At 38.7% G+C, this 16,663-nt stretch overlaps 2 protein-coding genes across 4 annotated transcripts; one reads left to right on the top strand and one right to left on the bottom strand.

Moving 5' to 3' along the window:
* Positions 1-299: 299 nt before the first annotated feature.
* On the top strand, positions 300-11,357 carry syt5a (synaptotagmin Va). Of its 3 annotated transcripts, none has more exons than XM_058048812.2 (10): positions 300-450; positions 3,713-3,871; positions 4,036-4,050; positions 5,687-5,868; positions 6,756-6,842; positions 6,921-7,088; positions 7,194-7,361; positions 7,433-7,550; positions 8,852-8,985; positions 9,431-11,357. In XM_058048812.2, exons 2-10 carry the CDS (start codon positions 3,718-3,720, stop codon positions 9,638-9,640), a joined length of 1,236 nt encoding a protein of 411 aa, XP_057904795.2. In that variant the 5' UTR covers positions 300-450; positions 3,713-3,717; the 3' UTR covers positions 9,641-11,357. The 3 variants fall into 3 exon arrangements, with proteins under 3 accessions (XP_057904795.2, XP_057904797.2, XP_057904796.2); XM_058048813.2 differs by having other exon boundaries at positions 330-450; positions 3,716-3,871; XM_058048814.2 differs by lacking the exon at positions 4,036-4,050.
* Positions 11,358-11,933: 576 nt separating this feature from the next.
* Positions 11,934-16,663, bottom strand: tnnt1 (troponin T type 1 (skeletal, slow)). The gene is made up of 10 exons (XM_078797431.1): positions 16,507-16,663; positions 16,399-16,420; positions 15,667-15,727; positions 15,178-15,294; positions 13,684-13,761; positions 13,483-13,596; positions 13,295-13,404; positions 13,059-13,149; positions 12,758-12,798; positions 11,934-12,088 (listed from the first exon to the last, which is right to left on the bottom strand). Exons 3-10 carry the CDS (start codon positions 15,721-15,723, stop codon positions 12,043-12,045), a joined length of 654 nt encoding a protein of 217 aa, XP_078653557.1. The 5' UTR covers positions 15,724-15,727; positions 16,399-16,420; positions 16,507-16,663; the 3' UTR covers positions 11,934-12,042.

The raw sequence follows: 16,663 nt of genomic DNA, 5'->3' as shown, positions 1-16,663 counted from the left end.
TAGTGGGATAGTGTTAAAATCATTTTTCAGCATGTGGCCCTCGGAAAAGTTTGGACACCCCTGGTGCGGAGGGACCCCCGTATACAGAAGACACATGACAATTGAATTATACTAAAGATGACCTTGAAAGACCTGTTAGATTGAGTATCAAAGCTGACACTCTCATCACATATAAATAAGAAAAAAGAGAATACATGGAAAAAAGAATAGCTATGTTATTGTAATTTCACTTGATACCAAACACATCATCTCCAAACGAAAGCCTTGAGACAGTGTGGTGTGCCGTGTGGTCAGTAAGTAGTTGGCAGTGAGGGATAATGAGGAGATTAACGGAGGAGGGGGGAAGGGAGAGATAGTTCTATTCAGCCAGCACTGATGGTGGATTGCACTGCAATACGTTCGGATGCGTAATATTCCTAATAAAAGTACAGACCACTGACACCAACAAAGGTGAGTACATCAGTTGATTTTTCATTTCAACTTATTGATGATGTGATTGTAATAAGGAGAAAATTGTCTTAAAATGTAGAATAAAACAAAAATCCTTCCCTTTACTTAATTGTTTTTTAATACACTGGCTGAAATTCCTAAAGAATAGCAAGGATTCATAAATGTATGTATGGATCCCTGGTTCAGTATACACGGCCTTTTAGCTTTTAAAAAATATATATTTTTATATTAACAACTTATATTTATATATTTAATTATATTATATATATTTATATATATTTAATTATATAAAAATATAAATAAATATATACATTCATTTATATAAATAATAAATTAAATATATATAATTATATATTTAATTATATTAACAACGTCTATTTATATATTTAACAACCTTCATTGATAATGTCAAATGTTACGATTTCACACTTTGTTCAGTTGTCCTTGAATGCACCATAGTTGTGTACTTGTTGACAAACACAAGCTTTGACAGTCCATCCGGCTTCAAAAAGATAAACACAAACTAAAATATGACCGGAAATCGGAAGTACAACAGTCATGCGCTGTCGTTTATGTAGACGTTTTCTCTCGCCTGCTAGCCTCTGGCGCTAGCCTGACTACCAGGCTAAAAGCTACACCGTGACTCCGATTCCATCTGTTCATCGATCATTTTATATAGTACATATATATTTTATACTCAATAATTGCGTGAGGCATTTTTAAGGCCAAAACAGAGTAAAGAGTGAACAATGGCAATTGAAGAGAGAAAGGGAGCGCTGTAGAGCAGAATTTAATATTAAAATCATTACATCAGTCACTTTATTGAAAATGTTGATACAAAGTTGCAAGGGTAGGAGTAAGCGGTGTGTCAAAAATATTAGTTTTATTTATAGTATAAAGTACATAGTACTGATGAGCTTTTTTTGCCATTTGCTAGTACTCCCGGATTGTAACTCCCACAAAAACTGTAAAAAAAAAAAAAAAGGAAATATTTCTATTTCTATATTTTATGTTTTTATTCCTATTGTTCTTCAAGGCAGCATCCCGGTTGTGTTTTCATTAGAAACTTTATTTCCATAACGTTGCGGCCAATTAACATCCATTCACATTCCTGCAAGCCTATCACACACACACTTTAATCTCCTGTGTATGCAACAGATGAAATGGGTTATAATTCAAATATGATGTATTAGTGATGAGGCTGGTCATGAGGGAGGAGGATTAATGGCAGATAGAGAATGAACTGCCCTAAGGGGGAGGAGTGAAGGCCATATTATGGTGGGATGGATTGTGAAAGGGGAGGAGACAGTCTTTAATTTGTTTAAACCGAGGGATTTTTGGATTACCTTTGCCGCTTAATCTCGTTACACGGCTGCACAGTAACACGGGGATGCCTACTTTGGCTGGTTATTGAGCGCAGCTTTGTATGGTTTGACAGGTTGAAGTACTTTTGATTACCATTTTATCAAAAATGGTGCTTTTTAGTTGAGATGTATCCATCGTTTAAAATAGTATAAGCCTTTGTTGAGGCAAGGTATATATTTGACATGAGAAAAATGTCATTGCATACCACCAATTGTTCTATATACTGCTGTGTAATACTGCTGTGTATCCCTGAGCAAAAATACATTATTTGTATTAAATGATAATTATGACTATTTTCAGGTCATTGAAGTAAAATTTCAGTTAGTTTTATAGTATCCCTAAATCATGCATGTATTTGCATGTAAACATGAGTAAATTAGCTAAAATGCTAATATTCTAACAGCTAGCAGGCTAACATCTAACAAGATAGCACTATAAACTGAAATTGTCTCGGCAGTTCATGTGTGCCGACATCATGTCATGTCTATTTACGCTTGGACATGAGAAAATGAGCAAACATGCTAAAAGATAGCATGCTAACACCTAGCAAAATAGCACGATGAACTGAAAGTGTCCCAGCAGTTCTACAGTGTCCCTACATTATGCCATGTCTGTATTTATGTACATTTAGAAAATGAGTGAACACGCTAACAGTTAGCATGCTAACACCTAGCAAAATAGCACGATGAACTGAAAGGGTCCCGGCAGTTCTATAGTGTCCCGACATCATGCCATGTCTGTATTTACATTTAGAAAATGTGTGAACATGCTAACAATTAGCATGCTAACACCTAGCAAGATATCACTATGAACTGAAAGTGTCTGGAAGTTCTACAGTGTCCTTTCATCATGCCACGTCTGTATTTACATTTAGACATGAGAAAATGAGTGGGCATGTTAACACCTAGCAAGATAGCACTATGAACTGAAAGTGTCCCGGGAGTTCTATAGTGTCCCTATATCATGCCATGTCTACATTTAGACAAGTGAAAAAGAGTGAACATGCTAACAGTTAGTATGCTAACACCTAGCAATATAGCACCATGAACTGTAAGTATCCGGGCAGTTCTATAGTGTCCCTACATCATGCCATGTCTGTATTTACATTTAGACATGAGAAAAAAGTGAACATGCTTACATTAGCATGCTAACATCTAGCAAGATAGCACTATGTACCAAATGTGTCTTGGCAGTTCTGTACTGACCCAACACCATGCCATGCATGTATTTGCATGTAAACATGGGTAAATTAGTTAAAATGCTAACATGCTTACAGTTAGCATGCTAACACCTAGCAAGATATCACTATGAACTGAAAGTGTCTGGAAGTTCTACAGTGTCCTTTCATCATGCCATGTCTGTATTTACATTTAGACACGAGAAGATGAGAAAAAACATGCTAATAGTTAGCATGCTATCACCAAGCAAGATAGCACTATGAACCAAAAGTGTTCTGGCAGTTCTATACTGACCCAACATGCATGTATTTGCATGTAAACATGAGTAAATTAGCTAAATGCTAATATTCTAACAGCTAGCATGCTAACACCTAGCAAGATAGCACTATAAACTACAAGTGTCCCTGGAGTGCTATAGTGTCCCTACATCATGCCATGTCTGTATTTACTTTTAGACATGAGAAAATGAGTGAACATGCTAATAGTTAGCATGCTATCACCAAGCAAGATAGCATTATGAACCAAAAGTGTTCTGGCAGTTCTATACTGACCCAACATGCATGTATTTGCATGTAAACATGAGTAAATTAGCTAAAATGCTAATATTCTAACAGTTAGCATGCTAACACCTAGCAAGATAGCACTATTTGTTGATGAAATGTGTTTATACAGGCCAGTACAACATATATGTCGCTGAAACTCACTTTATTTTCCCACAGCAGCCATGCGATTGGTCAGCGTGTTGGGGGCTCGGCCCCGCAGGGCAGTGGAGGAGGAAAACAAGGAGCCCCCGCCACCCCCGCCCCCCTCACACCACTCCAACCACCAGTTTGCCAGCATGAAGAATAAGTTCTTCAATGAGCTCACACACTTGCCCAGTAAGTTCACACACACAGACAATGCCAATCTAGACATTAAAGGTTGTGTGTTGAGATAAACCGTCCTATCATATAAATATCCGTCCATCATCTCACCTTCCATTTGTATTGTCTCATTTATTTCTTGTCTCATTTCATCATGTGACCATTCTGCTCTGCTGCAGACCATAAACTTGGGAGTAAGTACCATTCCATTCCATACCAAGACTTTGTTCATTTTGTGGCAGCCACTGTGGCTTTGTTACATTTTCATTCATTAAACATGTACGTAAATATCAATGTACTGTGAGTCAAAATATACTAACATTAGCACCACTGTTAGTTTTAAAGCCGTGATAGAGTGAAGCCCCGACAGTCATATTTAAATGTAATGGTAATGGTTTTATTTCATTTGAACATGCATCAGATTACAATTGAATGCATCACATAATCAGTTCACAGTTCCACATGTCCAAAAGGAGTAGGAAGAAGCAAAGCTTATTAAATCCTTCCCCTCCATCTGGTACTTTTACCATTAGTAACTGTTACATTTGTTCACTTCCTGCTTTCCATAATACAGTTTAAGGTTTTTTTGTTTTGTTTTGTTTTTTAAATAATGTACCTCATACCGAAGTACGAGGTGATATGACCATCCAATGACATAATGGGTACCATAGTAAGTATCAATATAGTGATATATATAGCACATCATGACTGGTTCAAGACTCTTCATCCTTGTATTTAGCAAACATCAACTGCTTGTATTGTTTCTTGAATTGGCTCATCGTTGTGCATTGTTTGAGGTCCTTACTCAATCCATTCCATAGTTTGATTCCACATACTGAAATGCTATGGCTTTTTAACGTAGTCCTAGCATATAAGTGTTTCAAATGTAGTTCTTCCCTGAGATCATATTTCTCCTCTCTTGTAGAGAAGTATTGGATGACATTTTTTAGGTAATTGGTTATTTTTAGCTTTATGCATTATTTTAGCTGTTTGAAGATTAACTATATCAGCAAGTTTAAGTATTTGTGATTTTAGAAATAAGGAGTTAGTATGTTCTCTGTAGGCGGCATTATGAATTATCCTTACTGACCTTTTTTGCAGTACATTTATCGAGTGAAGATTGCTTTTATAGTTATTACCCCATATTTCCACACAATAAGTAAGATATGGTAGAACCAGAGAGCAATAAAGAGTGTGGAGTGAGAACAAATTTTGCTTTGTTCAAAATTGAAATATTTCTAGCCACCTTGTGTTGTATATTTGTAATGTGAGGTTTCCAGCTCATATTTTTATGTATTGTGATCCCCAGAATTTTTTTTTTAATTTTCCTTCATGCTTTCAATGTCTACACCGTCTATTTGTATTTGCTGGTGCGTGTCCTTTCTGCTGTTACCAAATAGCATGATTTTAGTTTTATTTAGGTTCAATCTATTATCATCAAACCATCTTTTTAGTGTGACCATTTCTTCTCTGACCTTTCTAATGATTTAGTTTGTACTCCCTACGGAACAAAAAGCAGTGGTATCATCCGCAAATAATACCAGCTTTAAGTCTTTCGTGACTAAATGAAATGTGTTTTTTGCTGGGAAAAAGCATATTCCTTTGTTTTCTCTGCCAAAAATCTTTCAGTGAATGCTAAGTACAGCATATAACAGTAATATATAACAACCTTACCAAAACTGATGAGGTTCGATCCGATACTAATACTACCCTGGTACTGAAAATATCGGGGTTGATCACCTGATCTTAGAACAGTCTTTGCAAGTAAGACAAACACCAATCATGGAATGCCACTCACCGTTCCTCCCACTCACCATCTTCTTGCTCCAGTGCCCATGTGGGCGGTGGGTGCCATTGTTGTGGTGGTCCTCGCCCTTGTGGTCTGCATGGGCTTCTGCATCTACAAGAAGTGCTTCAACAAGGGCAAGAAGCCTAAGAAGGTCAGAGAGAGGAAGGGTGGACGAGGACGAAGGAAGAAGGAAACCGATGGAGAGGAGGGAGATGAAAAGAAGGTGAGAGAAGATGCATGGATGATAACTCCAATACTACTTATTGATTTTCTTCATAAAGGTTCTAATGTTGCACTAAAGATCAGGGTCTATAGATTTTTATAATATAAGACAAAATGTATGGGAAGTGCTGTCTCTCTGGTGGCTCTGGCTCTTTATGAGTATATTTTAGAAGCTTTTCATGAAATCTGAGCTGGTACAAATAGCAGAATATAAAAATAATCATCATATTGAACCAATAGATGGCATTTTGGTTTGGAATATTTGCCGTTTTGTCATGCATTAAAAGTCAGGAAAGCTGACCAATCATGTTGTTACTTTATGTTTGCTTTTGTTGAGGGAATGGGCTCCTCTTGTTTATTAAACAACAATAAATAGAGTTCTAAATTGTACATAAATGGCGTGAAGTTATCTGGACATCCTTTCATTTATGAAAGTGGGGGTTTTATCCAATGTGTACACTTAACATTTCATAAATTTAGCAAAATTTGTTATGAAAGAACAACTGTTATACAACCTTCATTCTACAATATAATTCCCCACTTTTGGGGGGGTCCCAAAACCCCCAAAACAAACGGAAATGTTCCCTGTTTATAGTCAGTTCAACTTGGACATATCTTGAATTGAGTTCACAAATCGTCGTTTGCCTTCCTGTGGACATAACAGGCTGTTAGTCCATTCATCGCTTGGATTGAGACAATCTTTGGGGGAGAGATGCTATGAGGTTTGCGCCATGAATAAGTCCAAACATATTTTTTTAATTGTGAGTAGTTTACATCAATTTTGTATTGTAATCTACTAGATAATTATGTTTTTTGGCTAAAAAACGTTTTTGAAAAAGAGGCGCCATCTTAAATTCATACGTTTGACTACTTTGCTGGACCATGCAGGATGGAGAGGAAGGCAAACAAGAGGAGGAGAAAGAGTACTTTGGCAAACTGGAGTACACACTAGACTACAACTTCACTGACAACCAGGTACACATCACTACACACACACACACAATATATGATCTCCAACAACTAACCAACATCATTGTTCCTCTCCTTCCTCAGCTGATAGTGGGCATCCTGCAGGCTCAGGACTTGGCCGCCATGGACATGGGCGGGACTTCAGATCCTTACGTTAAAGTCTACATGCTGCCAGACAAAAAGAAAAAGTTTGAGACCAAAGTCCAGCGCAAGAACCTCTGTCCTGTTTTCAATGAGACCTTTATATTTAAGGTGCATCATATTTGGTAGCAGTCCAACCCTCTTATCAATAGCATTGCTGTTTCTATGTAAACATAAATATAAATATAAATATGAAACCATCTTCTGCCCCTGAAGATACCCTACACAGAGTTGGGTGGTCAGACTCTGGTACTTCAGGTTTTTGACTTTGACCGCTTTGGCAAACACGACGTCATCGGCGAGATCAAGATTCCTATGAACACGGTAGACCTCGGACAGCCCATCCATGAATGGAAGGATCTGATTGGAGGAGAGAAAGAGGAGGTGAGCTTGGTTATTTTCAAAGCAAAAATGTATCACTTTGGTTCAAATCTGTTCATTTTCGGGGTTCACAGCAAGAGAAACTTGGGGATATCTGCATTTCCCTTCGCTACGTACCCACGGCTGGCAAGCTCACAGTTAACATCATGGAGGCCAAGAATTTGAAGAAGATGGATGTTGGAGGACTGTCAGGTGGGCATGGACACACACACACACACACATGCAAAACAGCACAATGGCAATGTTGCATTTATGATACATTTATTTGACCAAAAATAGCAAATTACACTGTCAACATTCTGAACAAAAATCCAAAATCCAACCTACAGTTTCTCCGGGTACTCCGGTTTCCTCCCACATTCCAAAAACATGCTAGGTTAATTGGCGACTCCAAATTGTCCATAGGTATGAATGTGAGTGTGAATGGTTGTTTGTCTATATGTGCCCTGTGATTGATGGTGACCAGTCCAGGGTGTACCCCACCTCTCGCCCGAAGACAGCTGGGATAGGCTCCAGCACCCCCGCTACCCTCGTGAGGAAAAAGCGGTAGAAAATGAATGAATGAATCCAACCCACAGAATTTATATCCAGACTATAACCACTTAAGACATGTAAGTCATTGCTCCTGTGTGTTGCTTATGAGAGCTGATCCCCTGGTGCGAGGACAGGAAGTGATGTGTGGGGGTTCAGATTTGAGTTTTAGCATGGTGTGCTTACGGCCACAACAGTCGCCCGTGTTTTTATTCGGGATTATTGTGCCTGTTGTGAGATAATTCAAACTGTTGTTCCGACAGTCAAGTCTGTGTGTCTGTATTCAGAGTTGTTTTATGCATTCATTCATTCATTCATTTTCTACCGCTTATCCTCACGAGAGTCGCAGGGGGTGCTGGAGCCTATCCCAGCTGTCTTCGGGCGAGAGGCGGGGTACACCCTGGACTGGTCGCCAGCCAATCACAGGGCACATATAAAAAAACAACCATTCACATTCATACCGATGGACAATTTGGATGGGAGGGTGGAATTGAACTTGGGTCTCCTAGCTGCGATGCGTGCATACTCACCACACAACGGCCGTGCAGCCTGTTTTATGCATGTAAAACTATATTAAAACAATAAAAAATGTTTTGTGTTAATGACATCATAGACAGGTGACGCAGTTGACATCCAGTTCCATTGTGTTTGCAAGCTATGCTAACAAGGACAGTGTATTAACAAAACAAGATGCGCACCGTATTGCACACTAAACGAGAAATGTATGCTAACTGAGGCAAAACTTGTAAATTTAAAAACTTGTAAATGGTGTAAATTTCTCATGTTAACCAAAACGGTGAACGATTAACCGAGGTTTCACTCTATTTTTATTGTCATTTTATTTGATTGTGTTTTATGAGTTATAGTCTGTCTATGTGGCTTAAAGTACTTCTAAGAGGTACAAAAAAGTAGTTTTGGGTTGCTGCCACACTATTGCTTTCATCTTTTTTTTTACCTCCTAGATCCCTTTGTCAAAGTGGTGCTGCAGCACAATGGGAAACGACTGAAGAAGAAGAAGACGTCTGTGAAACAAAACACTCTGAATCCGTACTTCAATGAGAGCTTTAGCTTTGAGATCCCCTTCTCCCAGATCCAGGTGGGTAAACACTTTTAAATATGTTGCGTTCACGGACTCACGATCAAAGTGTGAGATGAAAATGCTTCATGAAAAGACATTATCAGCAAAGCATAAAGACATAAATGTGTAAAGATTGGAGTCTTTCTAACAGTTATGCATATATGATGTACATTTGACCTCTATTATCACCTACTTATAAGCTTATGGTGAATGGGATTTTTTTTCTGCAGAATTGTTTTTTCCCAGAAGAATATTCAAATTAAAAAATAATTTTATTATTAAAATAATAATGTTAATTTATATATAATAATTGTACTGTATCAATATTTTTTTTTCTTATATCCTTGAATACTGAACCACGTGGGGATTCACAGCTGTAGTCTACTGTAATGTAGTCCATATGTCGAGGACACAATATCATCCAACGGGATTGACGTCATATATGTTTGTTCGAACCCCACAGAAAGTCCAGGTGCTCATCACCGTGTACGATTACGACAAACTGGGAAGTAACGACCCCATCGGCAAGTGCTGGATCGGCTACGGTGCCTCAGGCGTTGGGCTACGCCACTGGTCCGACATGTTGGCCAATCCGAGGCGTCCGGTGGCTCAGTGGCACACCTTGCAGCCAGAGGAGGAGGTCGATGCTGCTTTGAAGGCACCCATTCGCTAAACAAACACACTGTACACAGAGTCATTGTCTACTATTCTATAATATTTAAACAACTCTTTGAAGGGATTGTCACTTGTCGCTCTATAAAGTGTTTCACATAATCGATACTTCACATGCTGCGCATTCTTGTGTAAAAAAAAAAAATGTCCTGATTGTCACAGGGCGGACATGTCTTACATCAGTTTAGGATGGTGAAATATATTATTAATATATAAGTATGTTTAGAATAAATGCAACTATCACTTTGTACCTTGATTGTTATTGTACAAACTATACATGTTTAATTATAGGACATTTTGGATCATGTGACAATGCTTAATGCAGGAGTGTCCAAACTTTGTCCATTATTTGACACAAGTATTGGAACATGTGGCTGGACAGGTGTGTTGTGTTGCCCAGGTTTGTCCTATGATATTAATAATTCAGATTGCACTGAATTGGGTAGGAGCTTAGAGGCTCATTTAGAAGTGAAAACAACATGAAAATTAAAGAGAAAGAAAGAAAGAAAGAAGAAAGACACCACTCTACTAAGTAAAAGATGTAAAAGAACATGTAGAACAAGGAAAAGGATGAAAAAAATTACATTAGCTACACCTGAAGATACAAACCACTCATTAGAAAGGCTGGAATATACCAAAAAAGTACAGAGATGAGCCTCAAAAATTCAGAGATAATGATGAAAATGGCATCCGAGACGGATTTTGGACACCCCTGCCTTAAAATAGGTGAGGCAAAGTTAACATTGTTCCTTTTGAGTTTGCATTGTTATGACTTCCTACATGTTTCACCCCCGTTTCTTTATGTCTTTACTAGGGGTGCTCCGATCAGGGTTGCATGCTGCTGATTCTGATACCAATCATCCAGTAAAATTGGCTGATACCGATCATATGGATTAATTATACATTTAATCCACAGGGGACCCAAAACATTTTTTATTACTAATAAAATTAATAAATGGTACTCCGGTTCCCTCACACATTCCAAAAACATGCTAGGTTAATTGGCGACTCCAAATTGTCCATAGGTATGAATGTGAGTGTGTATGGTTGTTTGTCTATATGTGCCCTGTGATTGGCTGGCGACCACCAGGGTGTACCCCGCCTCTCGCCCGAAGACAGCTGGGATAGGCTCCAGCACCCCCGCGACCCTCGTGAGGAAAAGCGGTAGAAAATGAATGACTGAATGAATCAATAAAATTAATAAATGGTACTCCAGTTTCCTCCCACATTCCAAAAACATGCTAGGTTAATTGGCAACTCCAAATTGCCCATAGGTATGAATGTGAGTGTGAATGGTTGTTTGTCTATATGTGCCCTGTGATTGGCTGGCGACCAGTCCATGGTGTACACCGCCTCTCGCCCTAAGACAGCTGGGATAGGCTCCAGCACCCTCGCGACTCTTCTGAGGATAAGCGGTATAAAATGAATGAATGAATGTATGAATTAGTAATCAATGGGGGAGGGATAACATAATTTTGAACCAGAAAATTGGTTCAAAATTCCATCTCTGAGAAAGGCTGCTCTCTCGGCCGATACTGACCGGTGGCTGATCGATCGGAGCATTCCTACTTTCATGTAAAATAGTGTTTAGTTACATATTTGTATTCATTCTGTTTCATGGTGTTTGAATATGAACGCTGAATATGTATTGTATGTGATTGTGTGTCATACGGTGTCAATGTACATAAAACCAAATTAATAAATTGAATATTTCACAATGACCAAGTGACAGATGGCTATTTGTTACACTGCTGTCTTGTCACCAGCACCAATTCTTACAAAAAATAAATACAAATTGACGCCTGAGAACAGGATAAATCCTCTTATAGTTTGGTTCTGATGTATATTAAACTGTGACGACTGTTCCTGATGTTGCTGAAAAATGATATTTCACTTACTTTCACACGGCAGCACATCCTTTATGTGTGTGCATGCGTGTGTGTTGCAGCTGGTGAAAGACTGGATTAGCAGGGTGTCCTCTTTAGTCCTTGTCTACACTGTGGGCCAAACATGTGCAGCAGGAATTAAACAGGGTGGTGCCATACATTACTGTATCATATAGCTTAAAGGCAATACAAAATACGAACCTTGACAGGATGACCAATAACGTTGGGCAAAAAAAAAGCAAAACATAACTACATTTAAAGTAGATTGCCCAACACTGTTCGTAGTACTGGCCAGTACGCCAGCCATCATCCAACCATTTCTGCTTCACCACAGCACCATCTGCTGGATCTGATGGGTCACATAAATATGTCTTTTTGCACTTGGTGGAGTTAAAATGAATCTTAAACAAAGATTGGGCCTTATTTTATTATAATACATTATCAACAATCAGTTTCACACACAGGAAAGTACTACAGTAGATTCTTGTGTACTTTGAGATATCTTTCATTCGACCTTTTACTTCCAGCGGCCGCCCACTTTTCCTTTGCCTTGCCCTTTTTTACTGTAACACAAAACAAACATTGAAGGAGGAATAAAAAATATATACCGTAATTTCCAGTGTATAAGCTGCAACGTTCTTGGTAAACTTTCAACCCTGTGGCTTATGCAGCGGTGCTGCTAATTCATGACCATGTCCGAATCTCATGACATCAACTACTACTACACATTTAGATGCAGAGGAAACGCAAGCTCCTTCAGGAGCAAATCAAGAGCTATAAGGGGACTCACGACGCAGGAGGTCATTGCTCACAGTGTCATCTTCCAAAGAATGCTAAAATCATCACACAGCAACTTCACACTCAAAGCGAGGTAAGAAGTATACCAGGCAAGTACCAACATGAGTTTACAATTAAAAATGCATAATGCACTTCTTGCTGTAATGCTGCCTCTGTCCGCCAGGCGGAGCCAAAGTAACCCAGAGCCGGAGGGAGGCTGACATCATTGCAGCCGTCAGCAGCAATAATCATTGTGAGTTTTCTCATACCTAATGATTGGCTGATTTGCTGTCAATCTCGAACTACCTGGACCTCACAAATTTGTGTGCACTAGAATGTACCATTTTATGACGTGGACATGTGCAGTTTGTAGTCTGTTGCGGCATACACACTGATAATTACGGTATACATCAGAATAAATACCCATTAGTAGCTTTCTTTAAAAAAATACTCACAATTTCTGAGCATGTTGGATTCTGTTCAGGAGCACGATGATCTATGCATATGAAATATGAATAGGTTATATTAAAATTAGGAATGTTTTGCCAAGCTGGAACATATTAGAATAAAACATTGATGAAACACTGAAAGTTGTTGAATGTACAGAGGAAGTCGACATCTTGTGGAACGACAGACTCATGTTCACAAAAGCATAGCCATAGCATAGACTATAGCCATTGCCTCCTCATAATAAATAAGTAAATAATAATAAATAAATACAGTATTTGTTCCAAATACACTGAAAGAACTACTTACTTCGTATTTTTGGTGCTTCATGTGCTCCATGTAGTCAAACTTTTCAGACTCCAGCTGGTAAATCCAGTTCCACAACTCTTGGGCTTGTTGCCTTTTTGGATAAAATGAATAAATACATTTGAAAAATCACACAATTTTTTCTAGTATTTTGGTTTTCAGATAAACAATATGCATTATTTTTGTGTAAACCACATCCATCCATCACAGAAAACCGGTTCAAGTGTGAACTGCATCACCTGAGTGAGTCCTCTCTCAAATTGTCGATAGCCAGCGGCTGACGCCTCTCGGCCAGAGTCTTCTTCTTAATCTCTCGGCCAGTCAGACGCTTGCCTTTCCTCAACTCCGCCTGACACACACACACACACACACAGGCTGAAGTCATCTGTTGTATCATCACCAGTACAAGCAGTAAGAAGAAGCTAACCTTGGCTAGGAAGCCTCCAAAGTTTGCCCCCATGCCAGATAGCACTTTCTTCTTCTTGGCATCATCATCAGCCTTTCTCTTGGCCTCCTCTTCCTCTTTTCTCTGACGTTCCTCCTGGTGACATGATGAAGGAGACATTTTACATCCTGTTTGGGGAGCGTATCCTTATTATGAGATTATATAATTGTTTGTCTGTGTTACCGCAATCCTGTTCTGTCGGTCCTTCTCCTTTTCCGCTCTGACTCTTTGGATCTCTGCACGCTCTGACCGACGACGCTCCTGATGGGAAACACATCACGTTCAAATGACATAAAGACTTTTGAATGGTTCTCTTAAATACTGTAAGAATAATTAAATCAATGTGAAATGACTCATTCTTCTAGTATTACAGTGATTTTTCATTAAACCTGTTAAAAAATGATTAAGAATGTTAATGTTATATACTATATACAATATAGACACACTCACACACAACCAAAATGAGGAATGAATGTCCAAACTTTGGAATGGAAGTGTACAGAATGTACGGTATCATATATATATATATATATCATATATGTTGTGATTATGATCTCCATAATTAGGCCATTTATTGGTGGACATGTGGAACACACAAAGGAACTGTACCACATGGACTATGCAGGTGTAAGATGAGATTTCTTTTTGTGAAGATTTGGTTTATTTGATAGATGGTTTTATTTTATTCTATGACTTGTTCAGACAAATGATTTAATTTCCTTAAAGGTGAAATTCAAATACCAGAGAGTTCAAGAGTATGTGCTACATAATTTGATGCACCTCTCCTTTAAGCTCAAGGATAGTTGAGATCACGGGATGTAAAGTGACCAATCGTTTTCGCTATGTGGAGAGTGCAAAGTTGTTGTTGTCGTCCTGACCATGAAGAGATTAAAAGTAAGTGAGAAACGGAGAAAGGTTGTCCCCGTGCTTTCCTTAACCCACGCCCGTGAGTATTCCAGCTTATCAAGTTAAGGCTGGAAGAAGGCAGCGTTACACAGGTATTGAAATAGACACTAATATCCATGCAAAACAATACTATTTTATACTAATGTATAACCCACTTAGCATGCTGAGAAGCCCATGTGCACATTTCCCCCGAGACAGTTACCCAGCATGCCTTGCGGGCAATATATATATATATGCATATTTTTTATTGTCGTCTCAGTTACTCACCATTGGTGGTCCTTGTGAATAGTGGGCATATGGTATAAACGTACATGTACTGAATTAGAATAAAGAATAAAGCAGAATAAAGCATGTATTTATTTACTAAATAAAGTTGTATATTTATGTAAACAAAGTTGCAAATGTACAATAAAAAAGTTGTACATTTAGAAGAATAAAGTTCTAAATGGCAAAAATAATATTATGAATTTTTTTTCAGACTTTTACGCATATTGTATAATCATTCTACCACTGGAAAAGAACATTTGTAATAAATCACCAAGGGCCATAAATAAATCAGTCAAGATCATTGCACTGCATCCCCACAGGGAGTGAAAATGTAACTTTAATGGTAAGATTAACCATTATGCTTTAGGGTAAAATAGTTTCCTTTCTGCATAAGAGTCTGATCCAGTATCTTTTAACCATAACAAGCCATCCTTGGCCAGTCAGACAGGCAATATTTGATCACGTTTTCCACATGTACAACATTGTAATTGTACCAGAACTCACAATTCGATCCTTGAGGCCGATGAGTTCTTCCTCATCCTTCTTCCTCTGTTCAAAGTGGACGTCAATCAGTGTGTGCAGCTCCAGTAAGTCTTTCTCCATCCGCTTTCTGTGGATGTCCTGGAAGAAGAAAACTTTTTGGATCTCAATTTGATCAAAATGATTGAATTAAAGGCCCTTTATTTTGCCCTTCTGTCTTTTCTGACAATGTTTTTAAGTGGCAGATTCGACAGGCTCGGAGTAATATTGTATTGAGTAATCATAGTACCGACAGATGTCAGATTAAATTGACTAGAACTTAAAAGTTCAATACAGTGGAGGCCGTTTATGTCCACACCTGACATAAGCAATTGTAGGGTACTACAAGAAGACGTCGACTTAAGCGGACACTTTATAGTCATTAAAAAGGACATGGAGGACCAGGAATTGATGAGCTTGACAACTTTGTCAACATAAACGGGATCGACACCGTATAAAGACAAGTTTTCTTACATCAAAATCCACTCTGTCCCCTTCGGGAATCTTTGGGGGGGCAAGTTGAGGGGCCATTGGTCTATAGGGAAGGAGGAAACACAAAAAGGTGAATTAGGAACAATCTTTACAGTTCATTCATTCATTTATTTTCTACCGCTTATCCTCACAAGGGAGCTGGAGCCTATCCCAGAGGCGGGGTACACCCTGGACTGGTCGCCAGCCAATCACAGGGCACATATAGAAACAACCATTCACACTCACATTCATACCTATGGACAATTTGGAGTCGCCAATTAACCTAGCATGTTTTTGGAATGTGGGAGGAAACCGGAGTACCCGGAGAAAACCCACGCATGCACGGGGAGAACATGCAAACTCCACACAGAGATGGCCGAGGGTGGAATTGAACTCGGGTTTCCTAGCTGTGAGGCCTGCGCGCTAACCACTCGGCTGCCATTTTTTACATTGAAGAAAAACCAATATACTCTAAGCTATCTCAATATAAGCTCTTAGTGTAATATATTCATGTAATGTAATATATTGCATTACTAATGAATCCATTGTATTTTTACAATATGCTGATACAAAATGAACCCATTGAACACACTTGGGAGACTCCTGTTATAAAGTGTTTCAAGTGATCATCCCTGAAGAGCAACTTCTTATGTAAACACAATGTGGGGTGACCAGGCTGGTCCGCTGGTAGATTTTGTTTACCTACTTCACCAGTTGCAAAGAAAAAGTACTTACTTAGGTTTGGGACGTTCCTCCTCTGCAAAAAAAAAACCCATACAGTTTACATATGGAAAATGAGAGCAATATGTGCTTCAAGAGTTATGGTGAATAATTTGTCCTGACCTGTTTCATCTTCTTCCACGTGCTCCTCCTCATCCTCCTCTTCCTCCTCTGGCTCCTCAGTTTCATCCTCCTCTTCATACTGCTGCTCCTCCACCTCCTCCGCCTCTGGGTGGGAAATAGTCAAATAGAGCTTTTCATGCTTTATATATTAATAAAG

Source organism: Doryrhamphus excisus, linkage group LG16 (assembly GCF_037039965.1).
Source record: "Doryrhamphus excisus strain RoL-2023G ecotype Guam linkage group LG16, RoL_Dexc_Guam_v1.1, whole genome shotgun sequence".
In the NCBI taxonomy this organism is placed as follows: domain Eukaryota; kingdom Metazoa; phylum Chordata; class Actinopteri; order Syngnathiformes; family Syngnathidae; genus Doryrhamphus; species Doryrhamphus excisus.
The sequence above is the reverse complement of the archived record's forward strand: the minus strand, read 5'-3'. Positions and strand labels throughout refer to the sequence as shown.